The 17,540-nt window shown below is 38.6% G+C and overlaps 3 protein-coding genes and 1 long non-coding RNA gene across 4 annotated transcripts; all 4 read left to right on the top strand.

Annotated features, from left to right (window-relative positions):
* The first annotated feature begins 464 nt into the window (after positions 1–464).
* Positions 465–3,588, top strand: LOC138603653 (OX-2 membrane glycoprotein-like). Its single transcript, XM_069675529.1, has 6 exons — positions 465–519; positions 962–1,300; positions 1,388–1,684; positions 1,767–1,887; positions 2,405–2,467; positions 2,786–3,588. The coding sequence occupies exons 1-6, from the start codon at positions 465–467 to the stop codon at positions 2,961–2,963; spliced, it is 1,053 nt and encodes a 350-aa protein (XP_069531630.1). The 3' UTR covers positions 2,964–3,588.
* Positions 3,589–6,002: 2,414 nt separating this feature from the next.
* On the top strand, positions 6,003–7,754 carry LOC138603796 (OX-2 membrane glycoprotein-like). Its single transcript, XM_069675706.1, has 3 exons — positions 6,003–6,057; positions 6,990–7,328; positions 7,414–7,754. Exons 1-3 carry the CDS (start codon positions 6,003–6,005, stop codon positions 7,752–7,754), a joined length of 735 nt encoding a protein of 244 aa, XP_069531807.1.
* A 58-nt stretch (positions 7,755–7,812) lies between these two features.
* LOC138603715 (uncharacterized) lies at positions 7,813–10,172 on the top strand. The gene is made up of 3 exons (XR_011309252.1): positions 7,813–7,916; positions 9,739–9,801; positions 10,120–10,172. It is a non-coding gene; the product is annotated as an uncharacterized lncRNA (long non-coding RNA).
* A 3,276-nt stretch (positions 10,173–13,448) lies between these two features.
* Positions 13,449–17,465, top strand: LOC138603795 (uncharacterized). The gene is made up of 8 exons (XM_069675705.1): positions 13,449–13,653; positions 13,739–14,032; positions 14,108–14,222; positions 14,862–14,948; positions 15,053–15,157; positions 15,318–15,449; positions 15,654–15,779; positions 16,976–17,465. Exons 1-8 carry the CDS (start codon positions 13,449–13,451, stop codon positions 17,151–17,153), a joined length of 1,242 nt encoding a protein of 413 aa, XP_069531806.1. The 3' UTR covers positions 17,154–17,465.
* Positions 17,466–17,540: the final 75 nt, after the last annotated feature.

The following is a 17,540-nucleotide window of genomic DNA, read 5'->3' as shown; positions in this document are numbered from 1 at the left end:
TAAATATAATAATACTTCAGCCATTGTTACTTCTGTTAACGGTTAGGAATGCCGGGTCATGACAAAGCACCTGCTTAATACTGGAGGATTTAATATGAGGTGCAGCTTCATCATGAGTCATAAATCAATCATCAATCAGGTTTTTAACTTCGATATTACGTTTTTATAAAAAAAAATATTTGGCAAATAGTCGGATATAATTTGTGGAGAAATTGGTAAAAAAAACAACAACTTATACTTCGATACTTTCTCAATATTTTGACTTAGTATTTCAAAATAATGACTATTGAGATATGAAGTCGAAATTTTGAGAAAGTATCTTAATGTAATGGCTTTAGGGAAGTTAGGTATCTCTATGTAATGACCCAATTCTCTTTTTTAATCCAAGTGGCGGAAACGGGCTTCCGTACTTATCTCCTCAAACACTTTCACTTTGTTTGGCGGTTGATTCAGTTCAAATGAAAATGGCGCACCGTGCAGTCATACTTTTCCTCTGTGCTTCGGGACATTTTCAGGAAGGTAAGTAAGATTTCGTTTAGTCTTTTTTATTAAGCCCTGTGCAACTTAGGTTTCCTAAAATGAACGCACACTTGTGTGATTCTGTTGTTGGCTTGCGCGTTACGCTCCACATTTTTGGCGGTAAATTTTGAAAATACTTTTCCATTAGTCACTGCTTCAATTCATATCTTGTATCATATTATGCAGCGAAAAACACACACTAACAACCCCGAATTCATCACTGTTGTAGTCGCGTATTGTAGCCTGTAATATACCTCTAATATGCTATGGCCACTTATCCTGTAAACTTGCAGCACATATAAAGGCACACAGTCACGCCAGGATACTTCAGATTCAAAATTTGTTTTAAACTTTTAAACTTACAAAGAGTTAAGATATAACCACATATATCACATTCATTATAAATGTAAAATACACTTTCCATCTGCCTGATCTCGTGCAGGTCTAACAGCTCTGATACAAACACAGCGGACTGTGTGCGCAGCAGCAGGAGACCAGGCCTGCTTAAACTGTCTGCTGATGGAAACTAAAACCGTTCATCAAGTCACCTGGCAGAAGGTTACACCTGAGGGAGAGATGAATATTGGCACCTACAACAAATACTCTGGTGAAAGAGTGAATCCTGGTTATCAAGGCAAAGTGGAGTTAAAAGTTGGAGGACTGCAGAACACCTCCATAGTGATCAGGGAGGTGACGGAGCAGGATGAAGGCTGCTATCGCTGTCTGTTTAACACCTACCCTGATGGTGCCCTCATTGATTATACCTGCCTCAAACTCTATGGTGAGCCTGTCTGCATTATTAGACACATTTGTATAATCTTTCTTTAATGTCATTAATGTCATATTTTTAATGACCTTGTGTTTGCAGAGCTGCATGGCCCCGTTTTAGATGTCAGAGTTTCTTCTGAAGAGGCCGTTGTTTCCTGCTCGGCCACAGGTCGACCTGCTCCCACCGTGACATTAAGTGTCCTACAACTCAAACTCGTCTCTTCTGACCACGTTCACACCAACACAAACGGTACAGTCACTGTCACCAGGACAGCTGTGCTCTCTCGTCACCATAACAACAGCGCACAGGTTGAATGTGCAGTTCAAGTGCTCTCCGTTCCTCCCAAAAAGGTGTCTGTGACGATTCCTGAGGTCAAACAGACGTCTTCTTCTGATGGTGAGAAACACGTCCACCGCCACAGATTATTAGACTGATTAATACTTCATGTTTCTGATGTTTCTTTGTTTGTTTTTTTCAGCTTTGAAGGCAGAATCTGGATCTGATAACTACATCACCACTTGGGTCGTTGTCGGGATTGTGTTAGTGGCCATTGTTTTAATTGCTGCAATTCTGTGCTTGTGGAAACAACAGTGGAAAAGGTACCCTTTTTCTTTTTACCTTTAGCTCGCGCCTGTTTCGAGATGTTCTGATGACGTTTTTTCCTTCCTGATATGAATTCCAATACTGAGCAACCTTCTAGTACCAAAGAAATACGAAAAAATGTAAGTTAATATGTTGGGGATAATGTATAGTGAGCAGGTTGTTATTGAGGAATGGAACCCCGACAGGGTGCGCAGGACATCATACATTAAAAGCCGCAGCTTTTTACTTATGAAATCAATTCTTCGACAAAATATATAAATTTGTAAATGATTTTAGTCATTTAAAAAATAATTAAAAATGTAAAAATAGTCCGTTACACTCACAGAGAGAGCTACATCCCTAGCAACGGTCTGTTCTTCATAACGACGGTCTGTTATCGAGACATAACAGACCTCAGAATGCTGTAATTAACCAGTCAGCATCGAGAATTTAACACAGCCGTGTAATAATAACTTAATAGCTGCAAACAAAACTTGATACATGTTTAACATGAACTTTTCTTAAATCCTTCAGGGTGTCACAGAAGGACCCTGAGGAGATCGAAACGCCTCTTAAATCTACGGAGGACCGTCCTGAGTAAGACGATTATCATTTTCTCTTTTACATATTTATTTTCTGTGGGGATGCGCGGCATGTATCTGCCAGATAATAATCAATATAAGCCTATTACAGCTGTATCTGAATATATCAGTGTGTGTTGACATGATTACTTTACTTGAGTAAATAAGAAATGGATCCCTCAGATAATTTACCCTGCAGACAGATTTAGTGGGAAAAAAGGTTATAATGCATCCATAATGTTGAGCTACTTCCCTGTCTATTTTGTCATGTTCTTTCCTACACAATAATACATTCATGTAGAAATTAACTTTAAATTCTTGTTTTTATCTGAAGGACCAGAACTCCTGCAACTGCTAGAGGAACTCCTTTAGTGCAGCAACTGAACGAGCAGACAGGCACAAGGCAGCGGACGTCGACTGTGAAAAAGAAGGACAACAATGTCCCCAAAGGCTCCAAATCATCTCCTAAAGTGAGACAAAAGCTAAGTCGACTCTTTTGTAACAAAGAGTAACGCACAGGTGCCAAAAGATGTTGGATTTACACATAATTGTTGCATTTGTCAAAGAGCATGTCTGTCCCTGTTAATGACAAACACTTCCCGCTGAGATTCACTGTTGCATCCAGATGAGTGATTTGCGTCATTTGTTCCAGACATGTCTCCTTCTTACTTTGTATGTTTGTGTATATAATTACTGCTATTGCTTTTTTTAATGAAGATTATTTGTATATTATAAATCAAAAATGTAACAACAGAAGACTTGTTGTATTTACTGATTACAAATATTCACAATAGGACACAATAAATACATACATTAGAATTTTTGCTTTTTTACAAATTGTTGTATGTAGATGAATTATCGTTTTACACTGTATTGCTTTAGCCAATCAGCATCAGCGTTCTGCTAAAGCAATTTTAAATAACATCTGTCTTCTGGCACCTAACCAGCTGTGGTGGAATAAGTACAGAATGCACATCTGGACGTAGGTTTCCCACCTGGTTTCACTCCCTCTTTTCCTTTAGTCAGTAAACAAACACTTTCAATCAGCCTCTGATGGTTAAATACACTAAATCATTTTTAAACCATTTGCTGTTTTCATGTTTTTGTGTGTTTGTATATAAACATTGAAACATTAAAAAGCACAGATATATCATTTCACCTCTCTCTCTCTCTCTCGCTGCTGTCTTTTTGTTTTCCTGAAAGTTTTTTCCAGTAAAAATAGGAAATCTAAAGTTCCTGCTCCCAATGCTAGGAATGTCTTCTACTCCTGCTAATGATAACTGTGACGACAACTATACCGGACCTGTCAAACCTTCATATATTCATAATTATTTGTATTTAATTATTTTATCCAATTAAGCCTCAATGTGAGCGGCAGGTTATCAGCATCAGTTGCACTATTTGGCCACTAGAGGTCCCTGTTTATTCAGATTTCAACACAGGCTGGTTTGTAGTTAAACAGAACTTCTTGTTTTATTTATTAGTGGGAATGCTGATACAGCATTCTCACTATTGTTATTCGGTTCTTTATTATTATTATTATTATTATAGCTACTTCTTCCGTACGTTTTTGTCCCGCTACTACTTTTACATACTTTGGGCTACAGAAACCATTCAACTATCAAACTGTTCATCTTCTTCAGCACATTTACGCTACTACTTTTCACATTTCTACTCCTACTTTTTTTAAATATTCTACTTTTTCTACTTTTATTTTTACTATTGAACCAGATGGGAAAAATCTTCAACTTCACTTCAACTCCTTCAACTTTGACACGCTACTGCTTCAGCATACTTTCACTCACAGTCTTCATTTTTGCTTTAAAATGTTCACAAATCTTTCTACTATTGTACTTGTATTCAGCATTTTGCTATCTTTTACAGTTTTTGCATAATTCAGCTCTAAGTAACAAGATGTTTTCAGCAATTTTCAGATTTTACAATGGGTGCAGATGGCACAGGCTAGAGCACGTGATGTCATCGGTAGAGTGTAGAGCAGGTTAAAAATAACTCAAAATGTATCCAAACAAATTGCTCCTGAGCCCACAATTTTCACTCCACATGCATAATTCATACATCAAAATGTAAGTAAACTTGTGCTGGTACTGCTAGCTGGGTTATTAAAGCAAAAAGTTTTACAGTTCTGCCACAAGAAGCTTAAATCCAACATGAACTTGACAACTGCCTCCATCTGCTCCTATGTTAAATTCTGACAGCAAAGTTCCAATACACACAAGATGTGAGCATTCTCTTCTATCGCCACCTTGGCCACATTTCTGGCATCTATGCCATGAAAATTACATGTGTGTCTTCAGTAGACTCTAAGGTTTCTGCTGGTGTGGTCATTTTGCTGATATCAGTTACGGGTTTGGCCCTGCAGTAGAAAATTCAGAGCTAAAATGTCAAGAAAATCAACAGTTTCAACCAGGAGTCACAGCCACACAGCTGATTGAGATGAGCTAATTAGTGCAGTAAGACACACGAGTGTCTTTCTCTGCCTCTCTCTCTCTATCTCTTACTCCCTCTTGCTCTCTCTCTTCCTCCCTCTCTCTCTTGTTCTCTCCCTCTCTCTGTCTTACTCCCTCTTGCTATATCTCTCACTCATCAGCTTTTTTTTATCTCACTTTCAGCTTCTTCCTCTTCCTCACCTTCATCTTCCCCACTTTAAGCTCATTTTTCTACACCTTCTGCTTCTTCTTCCTCACTTTAAGCTTCATCTTCCACACCTCCTGCTTCTTCTTCCTCACTTTAAGCTTCATCTTCCACACCCCCTGCTTCTTCTTCCTCACTTTAAGCTTCATCTTCCACACCCCCTGCTTCTTCTTCCTCACTTTAAGCTTCATCTTCCACACCCCCTGCTTCTTCTTCCTCACTTTAAGCTTCATCTTCCACACCCCCTGCTCATTCTTCCTCAATTTAGACCTAAATAAAGAAGTATGGCATTTTTAAATTTGTGTGTGCCAATCTGTTGTGCTGTGATCGATTAATTTATGTATTCTTATTATAATAATAAATATAATAATACTTCAGCCATCGTTACTTCTGTTAACGGTTAGGAATGCCGGGTCATGACAAAGCACCTGCTTAATACTGGAGGATTTAATATTAGGTGCAGCTTCATCATGAGTCATAAATCAATCATCAATCAAGTTTTTAACTTCGATATTACGTCTTTATTAAAAAAAATTATATTTGGCAAACAGTCGGATATAATTTGTGGAGAAATTCGTAAAACTAAAACTTAATGGAGTGTGGTTTTAGACACAAGAATGTAAATTAATCTTACGTATGGAAGCTCGTTTCCACCACTGTAGGCTGAGTCATTATACGTCGATACTTTCTCAATATTTCGACTTAATATCTCAAAATAATGACCTGTTATCTCAATAGTCATTATTTTGAAATACTAAGTCGAAATATTGAGAAAGTATCTCAATGTAATGACTTACAGGAGCTTCTCTTTTTTAATCCAAGTGGCGGAAACGGGCTTCCGTACTTATCTCCTCAAACACTTTCACTTTGTTTGGCGGTAGATTCAGTTCAATTTAACAATGGCGCACCGTGCAGTCATACTTTTCCTCTGTGCTTCGGGACTTTTTCAGGAAGGTAAGTAAGATTTCATTTAGTCTTTTTTATTAAGCCCTGTGCAACTTAGGTTTCCTAAAATGAACGCACACTTGCGTGATTCTGTTGTTGGCTTGCGCATTACGCTCCACATTTTTGGCGGTTAATTAAAATACTTTGCCATTAGTCACTGCTTCAATTCATATCTTGTATCATATTATGCAGCGAAAAACACACACTAACAAACCCGAATTTATCACTGTTGTAGTCGCGTATTGTAGCCTGTAATATACCTCTAATATGCTATGGCCACTTATCCTGTAAACTTGCAGCACATATAAAGGCACACAGTCACGCCAGGATACTTCAGATTCAACTTTTTTTTTAAAACTTATATCACATTCATTATAAATGTAAAACACACTTTCCATCTCCCTGATCTCGTGCAGGTCTAACAGCTCTGATACAAACACAGCGGTTTAATAGTTTAATAGTTAGTGGACTGCAATTTGGAAGATTGCAAAAGTTGCTTTATTTAATAGTTAAATGCATGATCAATGATGTTACTTACTCAAGGTTTAATCCAGATTGAAACCAAAACTAGATTACGCCTTGAATTATGTCCTGAATTGGTCTCACAAAACAATATCTTATTATGTCGTCTTTACTGTCTGTGTTTAACTGTTAAAGTAACAAACTAGACATTAACCTCCTATTAAGCCTTTCACTGCCGTAAATAATCAAAATGGTACTTGTAATTTCTAAACACTATGCTGTCAATATCAAACAAAATATATTTGATTTTAACTTTCACTTTATCTTGATTATGAAGAAACACTAAAAGTAGTTTTCTAACAATTGCATCCCTTAGTACGCTGACGTGTTTTATTTTTGACGATTCTCCGTCCTGGGTCTGACTGATGTTTGTATAGTGCTGTTTTTCTGTCCCTTAAAGTAACTCATTTGGTTTGCAGGTCTAACAGCTCTGATACAAACACAGCTGACTGTGATGGCAGCACTGGGAGAGGAGGCTCATTTCAGCTGTCGGCTGATGCAAACTAGAGATGTTCTTCAAGTCACCTGGCAGAAGTGTTCACCTGGTAAAGAAAAGACTCTTGCCACTGATAATAAATACTTTGGTCAAAGAGTGGATCCGTATTTTATCGGTAGAGTGGAGATCAATGATGGTGGACTGCAGAACACCTCCATAGTGATCAGAGAGGTGACAGAGTATGATGAAGGCTGCTATCGCTGTCTGTTTAACACCTACCCTGATGGTGCTCTCACTGGTTTAACCTGCCTCAAACTCTATGGTGAGCCTGTCTGCATTATTATACACATTTGTAATCTTTCTTTAATGTCATTAATGTCATATTTTTAATGATCTTGTGTTTGCAGAGCTGCATGGCCCCGTTTTAGATGTCAGAGTTTCAAACTCTTCTGAAGAGGCCGTTGTTTCCTGCTCGGCCACAGGTCGACCTGCTCCCACCGTGACATTAAGTGTCCTACAACACAAAGTCAACTCTTCTGACCACGTTCACACCAACACAAACGGTACGGTCACTGTCACCAGGACAGCTGTGCTCTCTCGTCTCCATAACAACAGCGCACAGGTTGAATGTGCAGCTCAAGTGCTCTCCGTCCCTCCCAAAAAGGTGTCTGTGACGATTCCTGAGGTCGAACCGACGTCTTCTTCTGATGGTGAGAAACACGTCCACAGTCACAGATTATTAGACTGATTAATACTTCATGTTTCTGATGTTTCTTTGTTGTCTTTTTTCAGTTTTGAAGGCAGAATCTGGATCTGATAACTACATCACTTGGGTCGTTGTCGTGATTGTGTTAGTGGCCATTGTTTTAATTGCTGCAATTCTGTGCTTGTGGAAACAACAGTGGAAAAGGTACCCTTTTTCTTTTTACCTTTAGCTCGTGCCTGTTTCGAGATGTTCTGATGACGTTTTTTTCCTTCCTGATATAAATTCAATACTGAGCAACCTTCTAGTACCAAAGAAATACGAAAAAATGTAAGTTAATATGTTGGGGATAATGTATAGTGAGCAGGTTGTTATTGAGGAATGGAACCCCGACAGGGTGCGCAGGACATCATACATTAAAAGCCGCAGCTTTTTACTTATGAAATCAATTATATGACAAAATATATAAATTTGTAAATGATTTTAGTCATTTAAAAAATAATTAAAAATTTAAAAATAGTCCGTTACACTCACAGGGAGAGCTGCGTCCATAGCAACGGTTAACTTGAGCCTTCTTTAAATGAGCTAACCTAGCTAACTTTGCTCACAGTAATTGGAAACATTTCCATTTTCCTTTCACCGTCTTTAAACACCGCCGTACTGTGTGTTTGCAGTTTTTCAACCTTCATTGCTTTCTCTCTGCTGTTCTTCTCTTTTCGTCCCATCTGTAAACAGACTGATGTCAAATTTACCGGACTTCTTTTGGCTGATACGATCACAGTTAGGCCTCCGGATTGTGTGATTAGAGCTGCATCCCTAGCGACGGTCTGTTCTCCATAACAACGGTCTGTTATCGACAAATAACAGACCTCAGAATGCTATAATTAACCAGTCAGCATCGAGAATTTAACACAGCCGTGTAATAATAATTTAACAGCTCTTAACCCCAAACCCTGTATAGATGTGTTTGCTATCGTTGTATGGCCTGCCTTGTTAAATAAAAACAAGCCAAGCTGACATCAGCAGCACATTTTTGAGTAACATTACACCCCTCTGCTAGCACTGCACTGTGGTTGTTTGCTATAATCCCATTAAAGTTAACTTCAAATAGTGTCTTCTTTGCTGTTTTTGGCGATTTGAATCATCTTCTCTTCTTCTTCTCGAAAATATTGAAAGATGTAGCCTTAAAATGGTGATGGGAAAAAAGAGATTACTACACTCTCCGCTAGCAAGCACTGCACTTGCTATCGTCACATGAAAAGTTTCCCAAATCAGAACTTCTTTGCCGTGTTTTTTTTTTCTGGGTTTTATAATTTTTACTTGAAATTTAAAAATGCAGCCTTTAAATATGTCGTGGAAAACACTGATTGCTGACATCTTGCTAGCTTTGACTAACGTAACACGCTCCGCTAGCACTGTTGTTGTTTGCTAACGTCGGCTGATAATTGGCCACAAAACATTCTTTGTTCCTTTAAAACAGTTGCTGGTGGCAGCCATGGTAAATATATCTGGCGACAGTTTTGGAGAATCAAAAACAAGTTAATTTATCGGGGGGCTAAAAAATGATGGTATTGGTTCGCTTCATTGACTGTGTACTCACGAGACCTGTTTTGTGTTTAAAGCAGTATTGGAGGCATTTCCAATACTGGAGTTGGTATCGGAACAACCCTAGTCTTATAGTTAGAGATAGACCGATATGTTTTTTTCAGGGCCGATACCGATTATTAGTAGTCAAGGAGGCCGATAACTGATATTTGAAGCCGATATTCATTTGCAGTAAAAGTGAAAATATTGGCGTCAAATTTTGAATAATACAAACTCCAACACTTAACTTTGTTTAAATGCCTTTAAGCATATGCATCAGAGCCAAAATAACCTAGTTTTAAATTGATCTCTTATCGGCCGTCGGATAAAAAACAAAATAGTCAAAATACCGAATATCGGCGCCGATAATTGGCCGTGCCGAAACAAATACTTGCAAACAAATACTTGATACATGTTTAACATGAACTTTTCTTAAATCCTTCAGGGTGTCACAGAAGGACCCTGAGGTGATCAAAACGCCTCTTAAATCTACGGAGGACCGTCATGAGTAAGACGATTATCAGTTTCTCTTTTACATATTTATTTTCTGTGGGGATGCGCGGCATGTATCTGCCAGATAATAATCAATATAAGCCTATTACAGCTGTATCTGAATATATCAGTGTGTGTTGACATGATTACTTTACTTGAGTAAATAAGAAATGGATCCCTCAGATAATTTACCCTGCAGACAGATTTAGTGGGAAAAAAGGTTATAATGCATCCATAATGTTGAGCTACTTCCCTGTCTATTTTGTCATGTTCTTTCCTACACAATAATACATTCATGTAGAAATTAACTTTAAATTCTTGGTTTTATCTGAAGGACCAGAACTCCTGCAACTGCTAGAGGAACTCCTTTAGTGCAGCAACTGAACGAGCAGGAAGGCCTAAGGCTGCGGACGTCGACTGGGAAAAAGGAGGACAACAATGTCCCAAAAGTCTCCAGATCATCTAAAGTGAGACAAGAGCTAAGTCGACTCTTTAGTAGCACAGAATAACGCACAGGTGCCCAAAGACGTTGGATTTACACATAAATCCACTGTCAAGAGCCTGTGTCCCTGTCGTTCTTAGAAGATCTGGTTGACCATATTAAGCCTTCAGGTTCCCCCTGTGACGCTGTCTCTCCTCGTCTCCTTAAAGAGGTTTTTCCTAGTATAGGGCAGTCAGTCCTAGGTATCATTAACAGCAGTCTGTCTTCTGGTGTTGTCCCCTTAAGTTTTAAACATGCAGTGGTGCAGCCACTACTTAAGAAACCTGGCCTTGATTGCAGCCTGCTGGCCAATTTTAGACCCATCTCCAAGCTGCCGTTTATTTCCAAAATTTTGGAGAAAGTTGTTCATGCTCAGTTAAAATAGTTTCTAGATGTCCTGGAGGTCTTTCAATCTGGCTTTAAAACTCTGCATAGCACCGAGTCAGCTCTATCAAGAGTTTTAATGACATCCTTCAGGCTAATGACTCTGGTGACCACGTAATCCTTGTTCTGTTGGACCTAACTGCAGTTTTTGACACTGTGGACCACAACACCTTAGTGGCTCGGTTACACCACCTAGTGGGTATTTGTGGTACTGCTCTAGAGTGGTTAAAATCTTATCTGGCTGACAGGAGCATGAGTGTAAGCCTGGGAAATCGGCGCTGCTCCACTGTTGTATGGGGTTCCACAGGGGTCCATTTTAGGGCCCCTGCTTTTCTCTTTGTATTTGCTGCCCCTGGGATCCATCCTGAGAAAGCATGGCATCTCTTTTCATTGTTATGCGGACGACAGTCAGATATATTTTCCGCTGAAAAAGAAAAATGTTTCTCCCTCACACCACTTTTGTCTTGAAGACATCAAATCCTGGATGGCCTTGAACTTTTTAAATTTGAACGAGGAAAAAACAGAAGTGATGGTGTTTGGCCCCAGTGGCTCTTGTGAACCCCACGACCATTGACTTGGGCCCTTTGGCAGGCTATGTGAAGCCAACAGTCACTAACTTGGGTTTTAAGATGGACAGTGATTTTAAATTGGATCGGCAAATTAGTGCTGTAGTGAAGTCCAGCTTTTTTCTGATTAGGCAGCTGGCAAAGGTGAAGCCTTTCCTTGCACAAAAGCACTTTGAGACAGGGATCCACGCCTTTATAACATCTCAGCAGGATTACTGCAATGCACTTTATTTTGGAGTCAGCCAATCCTCCCTTGCTCATCTCCAGCTGGTGCAAAATGCAGCCGCTCGCCTGCTAACTGGAGCACGTAAGAGGGAGCACATAACCCCCATCCTGGCCTCCATCCACTGGCTGCCTGTGCACCTTAGAGTCCATTTTAAGATTCTTCTATTTGTTTTTAAGTCTTTAAATGGTCTCGCCCCGCCTTACCTCTCTGAGCTCCTCCAGCCCTACACTCCTGCTCGGTGCCTCAGGTCAGCTGACCTGCTGCTCCTGGAGGTACCGAGGTCTGGTTTGTTTTTATTAATTGTTTTATTGTTTCTGATTGTTTTAAAAACAATGAATCAACTATTTTAGTGTTTATTCTTGTTTTTTTTATTTTTTTTTATTCTATTGCTTTTAATTGTTTTATTTTGTCTATTTGTGTACAGCACTTTATTTTCAGCTGTTTTTAAAGTGCTATATAAATAAAGTTTAGTTGAGAGTTGAGTTAATGACAAACACTTCCCGCTGAGATTCACTGTTGCATCCAGATGAGTGATTTGCGTCATTTGTTCCAGACATGACTCCTTATTACTTTGTATGTTTGTGTATATAATTACTGCTATTGCTTTTTTTTAAATGAAGATTATTTGTATATTATAAATCAAAAATGTAACAACAGAAGACTTGTTGTATTTACTGATAACAAATATTGACAATAGGACACAATAAATACATACATTAGAATTTTTGCTTTTTTACAAATTGTTGTATGTAGATGAATTATCGTTTTACACTGTATTGCTTTAGCCAATCAGCATCAGCGTTCTGCTAAAGCAATTTTAAATAACATCTGTCTTCTGGCACCTAACCAGCTGTGGTGGAATAAGTACAGAATGCACATCTGGACGTAGGTTTCCCACCTGGTTTCACTCCCTCTTTTCCTTTAGTCAGTAAACAAACACTTTCAATCAGCCTCTGATGGTTAAATACACAGTATTACATGGTTTTTCATGTTTTTGTGTGTTTGTATATAAACATTGAAACATTAAAAAGCACAGATATATCATTTCACCTCTCTCTCTCTCTCTCGCTGCTGTCTTTTTGTTTTCATGAAAGTTTTTTCCAGTAAAAATAGGAAATCTAAAGTTCCTGCTCCCAATGCTAGGAATGTCTTCAGAGCCCCCTTTCCACTTTTTTATGAACTTCCTGTTTTATTGTTTTGTGGACTACAATCGATCAGTAACTCAGACTTTTAACAGATACAAGGAGTACATTTAGTTAACGAACAAATTTCACTTTACATAATGTTAAATCATCTGATTGCTGTATAAACATTATGTTTTAATAAAGTATAATATTTTTAGCTTATTAATTAATTAATAGCTTTTTAAAAAGCTATTTTAATTTGATAATATATAAAAAATGTGTAAATAATTCTGCTGTAAACGTGTCTGTGTGCAGCCTCTGTAGCAGTTAGTGACGTGCTCACACTTCTACCTTTCACTTTTACTTTGGCGGTAAATTCAGTTCAAATCAAAATCAAAGATGGCGCACGGTGCAGTTACACTTTTACTCTGTGCTTCGGTATTGTCTCAGAAAGGTAAGTAAGATCTCAAACAGTCTATTTAATAAGCCCTGCGTAATTTAGTTTTCCTAAACTGAACGCACCGCTGTGTGAGTCTGTTGTTGAGATGTTGCAGTTGCGCGTTACACTTCACGTGTTTTGCGGTGCGTCTTTTTAAACTGCTTTGCATTCATATCATTTTGCAGCGAAAAACACGCCCTATCAAACCTGAATTTATCACTGTTGTAGTCGCGTATTGTAAATATATATATTTTCATCAGATTTATTATAAATGTAAAATACACTTTCCATCTGCCTGATCTCGTGCAGGTCTAACAGCTCTGATACAAACACAGCAGACTGTGTGCGCAGCAGCAGGAGACCAGGCCTGCTTAAACTGTCTGCTGATAGAAACTAAAACCGTTCTTCAAGTCACCTGGCAGAAGGTTACACCTGAGGGAGTGATGAATATTGCCATCTACAACAAAGATTTTGGTCAAAGAGTGAATCCTGGTTATCAAGACAATGTGGAGATTAAAGTTAGTGGACTGCAGAACACCTCCTTAGTGATCAGGGAGGTGACGGAGCAGGATGAAGGCTGCTATCGCTGTCTGTTTAACACCTACCCTGGTGGTGCTCTCATTGGTTCAACCTGCCTCAAACTCTATGGTGAGCCTGTCTGCATTATTAGACACATTTGTAATCCTTCTTTAATGTCATTAATGTCATATTTTTAATGACCTTGTGTTTGCAGAGCTGCATGGCCCCGTTTTAGATGTCAGAGTTTCTTCTGAAGAGGCCGTTGTTTCCTGCTCGGCCACAGGTCGACCTGCTCCCACCGTGACATTAAGTGTCCTACAACTCAAACTCGACTCTTCTGACCACGTTCACACCAACACAAACGGTACAGTCGCTGTCACCAGGACAGCTGTGCTCTCTCGTCTCCATAACAACAGCGCACGGGTTGAATGTGCAGTTCAAGTGCTCTCCGTTCCTCCAAAAAAGGTGTCTGTGACGATTCCTGAGGTCGAACAGACGTCTGCTGATGGTGAGAAACACGTCCAAAGATACAGATTATTAGATTGATTAATACTTCACGTTTCTGATGTGTTTTTTTTTTCAGGTGTAGAGGCAGAATCTGGATCTGATAACAGCTACATCGCTTGGGCCATTGTAGTGCCAGTGGTCATTGCTTGTGTTGCAGCAGTTCTGTGCTTGTGGAAACAACAGCGGAAAAGGTATTTTTAATACCGTCATTAATATATGTATTTATTTATTATTGCTTGATTAATTAAACGTAGCCTGTGTGAAACCAATTTCACAGGATCAGTGATTTTATTTTGAAATCAATGCTTCGACTCTCTTACCGTAATACTCAGTATACCAATGACGTGGGGGCTAGTCTGACCGTGTTTTTGGAAGTTCCCTCCTGACGTCCTTTGACCTCTGAAGATAAATGAAATACTTATTTTTAACTGTCCCTACTTAAGATAACAATGCAACCTTAAAATATGTGATGGGAACAGCGATTGCTGACGTGTTGCTAGCTTAAACTAGAATTGCTGCTGTTGTTATCATCACAGAACTTACAGAGAATCAGTCCTTCTTTGCGGTGTTTTTGCTGATATTAGTTATATTTTCCTAAATTTCGGGGGAAATGCAGCCACACTGAACACCTCATTTCCACATTTTGCCAGCTTTCGCTAACACTCCAAAAGCTACATGTTTTGCAAAAACATTTTTGACAGATTAAAAAGGAAAAAAGTATAATGCGTCCATACTGTTTTATTACTTCTTTGTCTATTTTGTAATTTACTTTCCAACCCATTGATACATTGATGTAAAAATTGGCTTCAATGTCTTGTTTTTATCTAAAGGACTCATTCAATCCAGCAAGGCAACGAGCAGACGTATACGGCTCAGAAGGAAAACAACTTCCCAGAAGCATCATCTCCTACAAAGGGGTAACACTCTCTAACCCTCCAAAAGCTAGCGCTGCACTGTTGTTGTTTTGCTTTATATATTTGCAGTAAATTGTGGTAAAAATTGACTTGGCTTTTATCTTAAGGACTCCTTCAATCCAGCGACAGAGCGAGCAGGCCGGCCTCAGGCTGCAGACGCCTCCTGCTATGAAGGAAAACAACTTACCAGAAGCCTCATCTCCTGTAGTGGGGTAACACTCTCTAACACTCCAATCTCTTTGCTGTGCTACCCTGCAGATACATTTTTTGTGACAGTTTTAGGTATAATGCATCCATGTTTATTACTAGAATTTCCTACCCATTGATTCACTGATATGAAAATTGACTTCAATGTCTTGTTTTTATCTAAAGGACCAAAACGCCTTTAATTGCCGGAGTAACTCCTTCAATGCGGCAACAGAGCGAGCAGGCAGGCCTCAGGCTGCAGATGTCTACTGCTAAGAAGGAAAACAACTTCCCAGACACATCATCTCCTATAATGGGGTAACACTCTCTAACACTCCTTTACATTAAAATAAGCCCGAATCAGTTCGCCTTTGCTGTGCTACCCTGAAGATACATTTTTTTGGGCAGTTTTAGAGGGAAGAAAAAGGTGTAATGCATCCATGTTTATTACTTCTTTATAATTTCCTACCCATTCATACACTGATTTGAATATTGACCTCCATGTCTTTTTTTTATCTAAAGGACCAAAACGCCTTTAATTGCAACTCCTTCAACCCGGCATCAGAGCGAGCAGGCAGGCGTCAGGCTGCGGACGTCTACTGCTAAGAAGGAAAACAAATCCCCAGAAGCATCATCTCCTATAACGGGGTAACACTCTCTAACACTCCAAAAGCTAGCACTGCACTTTTTAAAATTTATTTTTGTATTATCCTGACATGAAAATCAGCCAGAATCAGTACTTCATTGCTGTGTTACCCTGCTACAGAGCCCCTGAACACCCATAAGGTGAAAAATTGTATCTTGTGCGCACAAGACAATAACTTGTTCCCACAAGATAATAACTTGTTCCCACAAGATAATTATATTGTTTGCACAAGAAAATAACTTGTTCCCACAAGATAATTATATTGTGCGTACAAGAAAATAACTTGTTCCCACGAGATAATAACTTGTTCCCACAAGATAATAACTTGTTCCCACAAGATAATTATATTGTTCGCACAAGATAATTATATTGTTCGCACAAGATAATAACTTGTTCCCACAAGATAATTATCTTGTGCGTACAAGATAATAACTTGTTCCCACAAGATAATTATATTGTTCGCACAAGATAATAACTTGTTCCCACAAGATGATTACATTGTTCGCACAAGATAATAACTTGTTCCCACAAGATAATTATCTCGTGCGTACAAGATAATAACTTGTTCCCACAAGATAATTATATTGTTCGCACAAGAAAATAACTTGTGCGCACAAGATAATAACTTGTTCCCACAAGATAATTATATTGTTCGCACAAGAAAATAACTTGTGCGCACAAGATAATAACTTGTTCCCACAAGATAATTATATTGTTCACACAAGATAATAACTTGTTCCCACAAGATAATTATATTGTTCGCACAAGATAATAACTTGTTGCCACAAGATAATTAACTTTTGGGACTTCAGGGGCTCTGTAAAAAGCAGTATCAGTATATGTTGATATGTTTTCACCATTGTTTGAAACATGGCAGAATAAATTTCTCCTCCCTGCAAAAAGGTAATCTACGGAGCCCCTTAAGTCCCAAAAGGTGAACATTTTTATCTTGTGTGCACAAGATAATTATCATGTGCAAACAAATTATTATCTTGTGCAAACAAGTTATTATCTTGTGCGCACAGGATAAAAAATGTCACCTTTTGGGACTTTAGGGGCTCCGTACCCTGCAGATATGACAGATTTAGAAAGAAAAAAATGTTTTAATGCATCCATAATGTTTTATTACTTCTTTGTCCATTGACTTTCCTACCCATTGGTACATTAATGTAAAAAATGTTTTTATCTTTCGCATCAGAACTCCTTTGATTGCTGGAGTTGCTCCTTTAATAAAGCAACAGAGCGAGCAGGCAGGCCTCAGGCTGCAGACGTCTACTGCTGAGAAGAAGGACAACGACTTCCCAGAAGTCCCCAAATCATTTCCTGGAGTGAAGTGTAGACGAGTGCTAAGGCCACTCTTTGATAACACAAAATAACGCACAGGTCCCGAACAATGTTGGATTTAAGCATAAATACCAAAATATTGTTGCAATTACTCTTTTTACCAGCTTTCTTTTTTGCTTTACAAATTGTTCCCTACATGTAGATGAATTATCTTTTTGCACTGCATTGCCGTAGGCCCGCTTTAACAGAATTTCTCTTAGTGAGATAAAAAATAAATAAATAGTATGATTAGAGAACTAGAAAAAAGAAAAAAGTAAATACATGTGAAGTTAATTTATCATTACTTTGTTAAAGGAACATTGAACAACAAAACACCTTAAAACGTTGTATTTTACATTTCTGAAAAGGGCTTTATTGACTCAATGTTAGGGCCAAAGTTTGTATACGTTGCCTTTTGTAATATAACTGCTTTTGATTGT

The sequence above is a fragment of the Semicossyphus pulcher genome, unplaced genomic scaffold (assembly GCF_022749685.1).
Source record: "Semicossyphus pulcher isolate SPU_LCO1_2020_fin unplaced genomic scaffold, fSemPul1.0.p SCAF_24, whole genome shotgun sequence".
Classification (NCBI taxonomy): Eukaryota; Metazoa; Chordata; class Actinopteri; order Labriformes; family Labridae; genus Semicossyphus; species Semicossyphus pulcher.
This window is presented reverse-complemented; position numbering and strand designations above follow the sequence as displayed.

Excerpts from the sequence above, each read along its gene's own strand:
- LOC138603653 (XM_069675529.1), top strand. The coding sequence starts at position 465 with ATGGCGCACCGTGCAGTCATACTTTTCCTCTGTGCTTCGGGACATTTT. Across the intron at positions 1,301-1,387 it reads TACCTGCCTCAAACTCTATG|AGCTGCATGGCCCCGTTTTA; the intron begins GTGAGCCTGTCT and ends TTGTGTTTGCAG. Across the intron at positions 1,685-1,766 it reads ACAGACGTCTTCTTCTGATG|CTTTGAAGGCAGAATCTGGA; the intron begins GTGAGAAACACG and ends TGTTTTTTTCAG.
- LOC138603796 (XM_069675706.1), top strand. The coding sequence starts at position 6,003 with ATGGCGCACCGTGCAGTCATACTTTTCCTCTGTGCTTCGGGACTTTTT. Across the intron at positions 6,058-6,989 it reads TTCGGGACTTTTTCAGGAAG|GTCTAACAGCTCTGATACAA; the intron begins GTAAGTAAGATT and ends TTTGGTTTGCAG. Across the intron at positions 7,329-7,413 it reads AACCTGCCTCAAACTCTATG|AGCTGCATGGCCCCGTTTTA; the intron begins GTGAGCCTGTCT and ends TTGTGTTTGCAG.
- LOC138603795 (XM_069675705.1), top strand. The coding sequence starts at position 13,449 with ATGAATATTGCCATCTACAACAAAGATTTTGGTCAAAGAGTGAATCCT. Across the intron at positions 14,223-14,861 it reads TGGAAACAACAGCGGAAAAG|GACTCATTCAATCCAGCAAG; the intron begins GTATTTTTAATA and ends TTTTATCTAAAG. Across the intron at positions 15,450-15,653 it reads ACATCATCTCCTATAATGGG|GACCAAAACGCCTTTAATTG; the intron begins GTAACACTCTCT and ends TTTTATCTAAAG.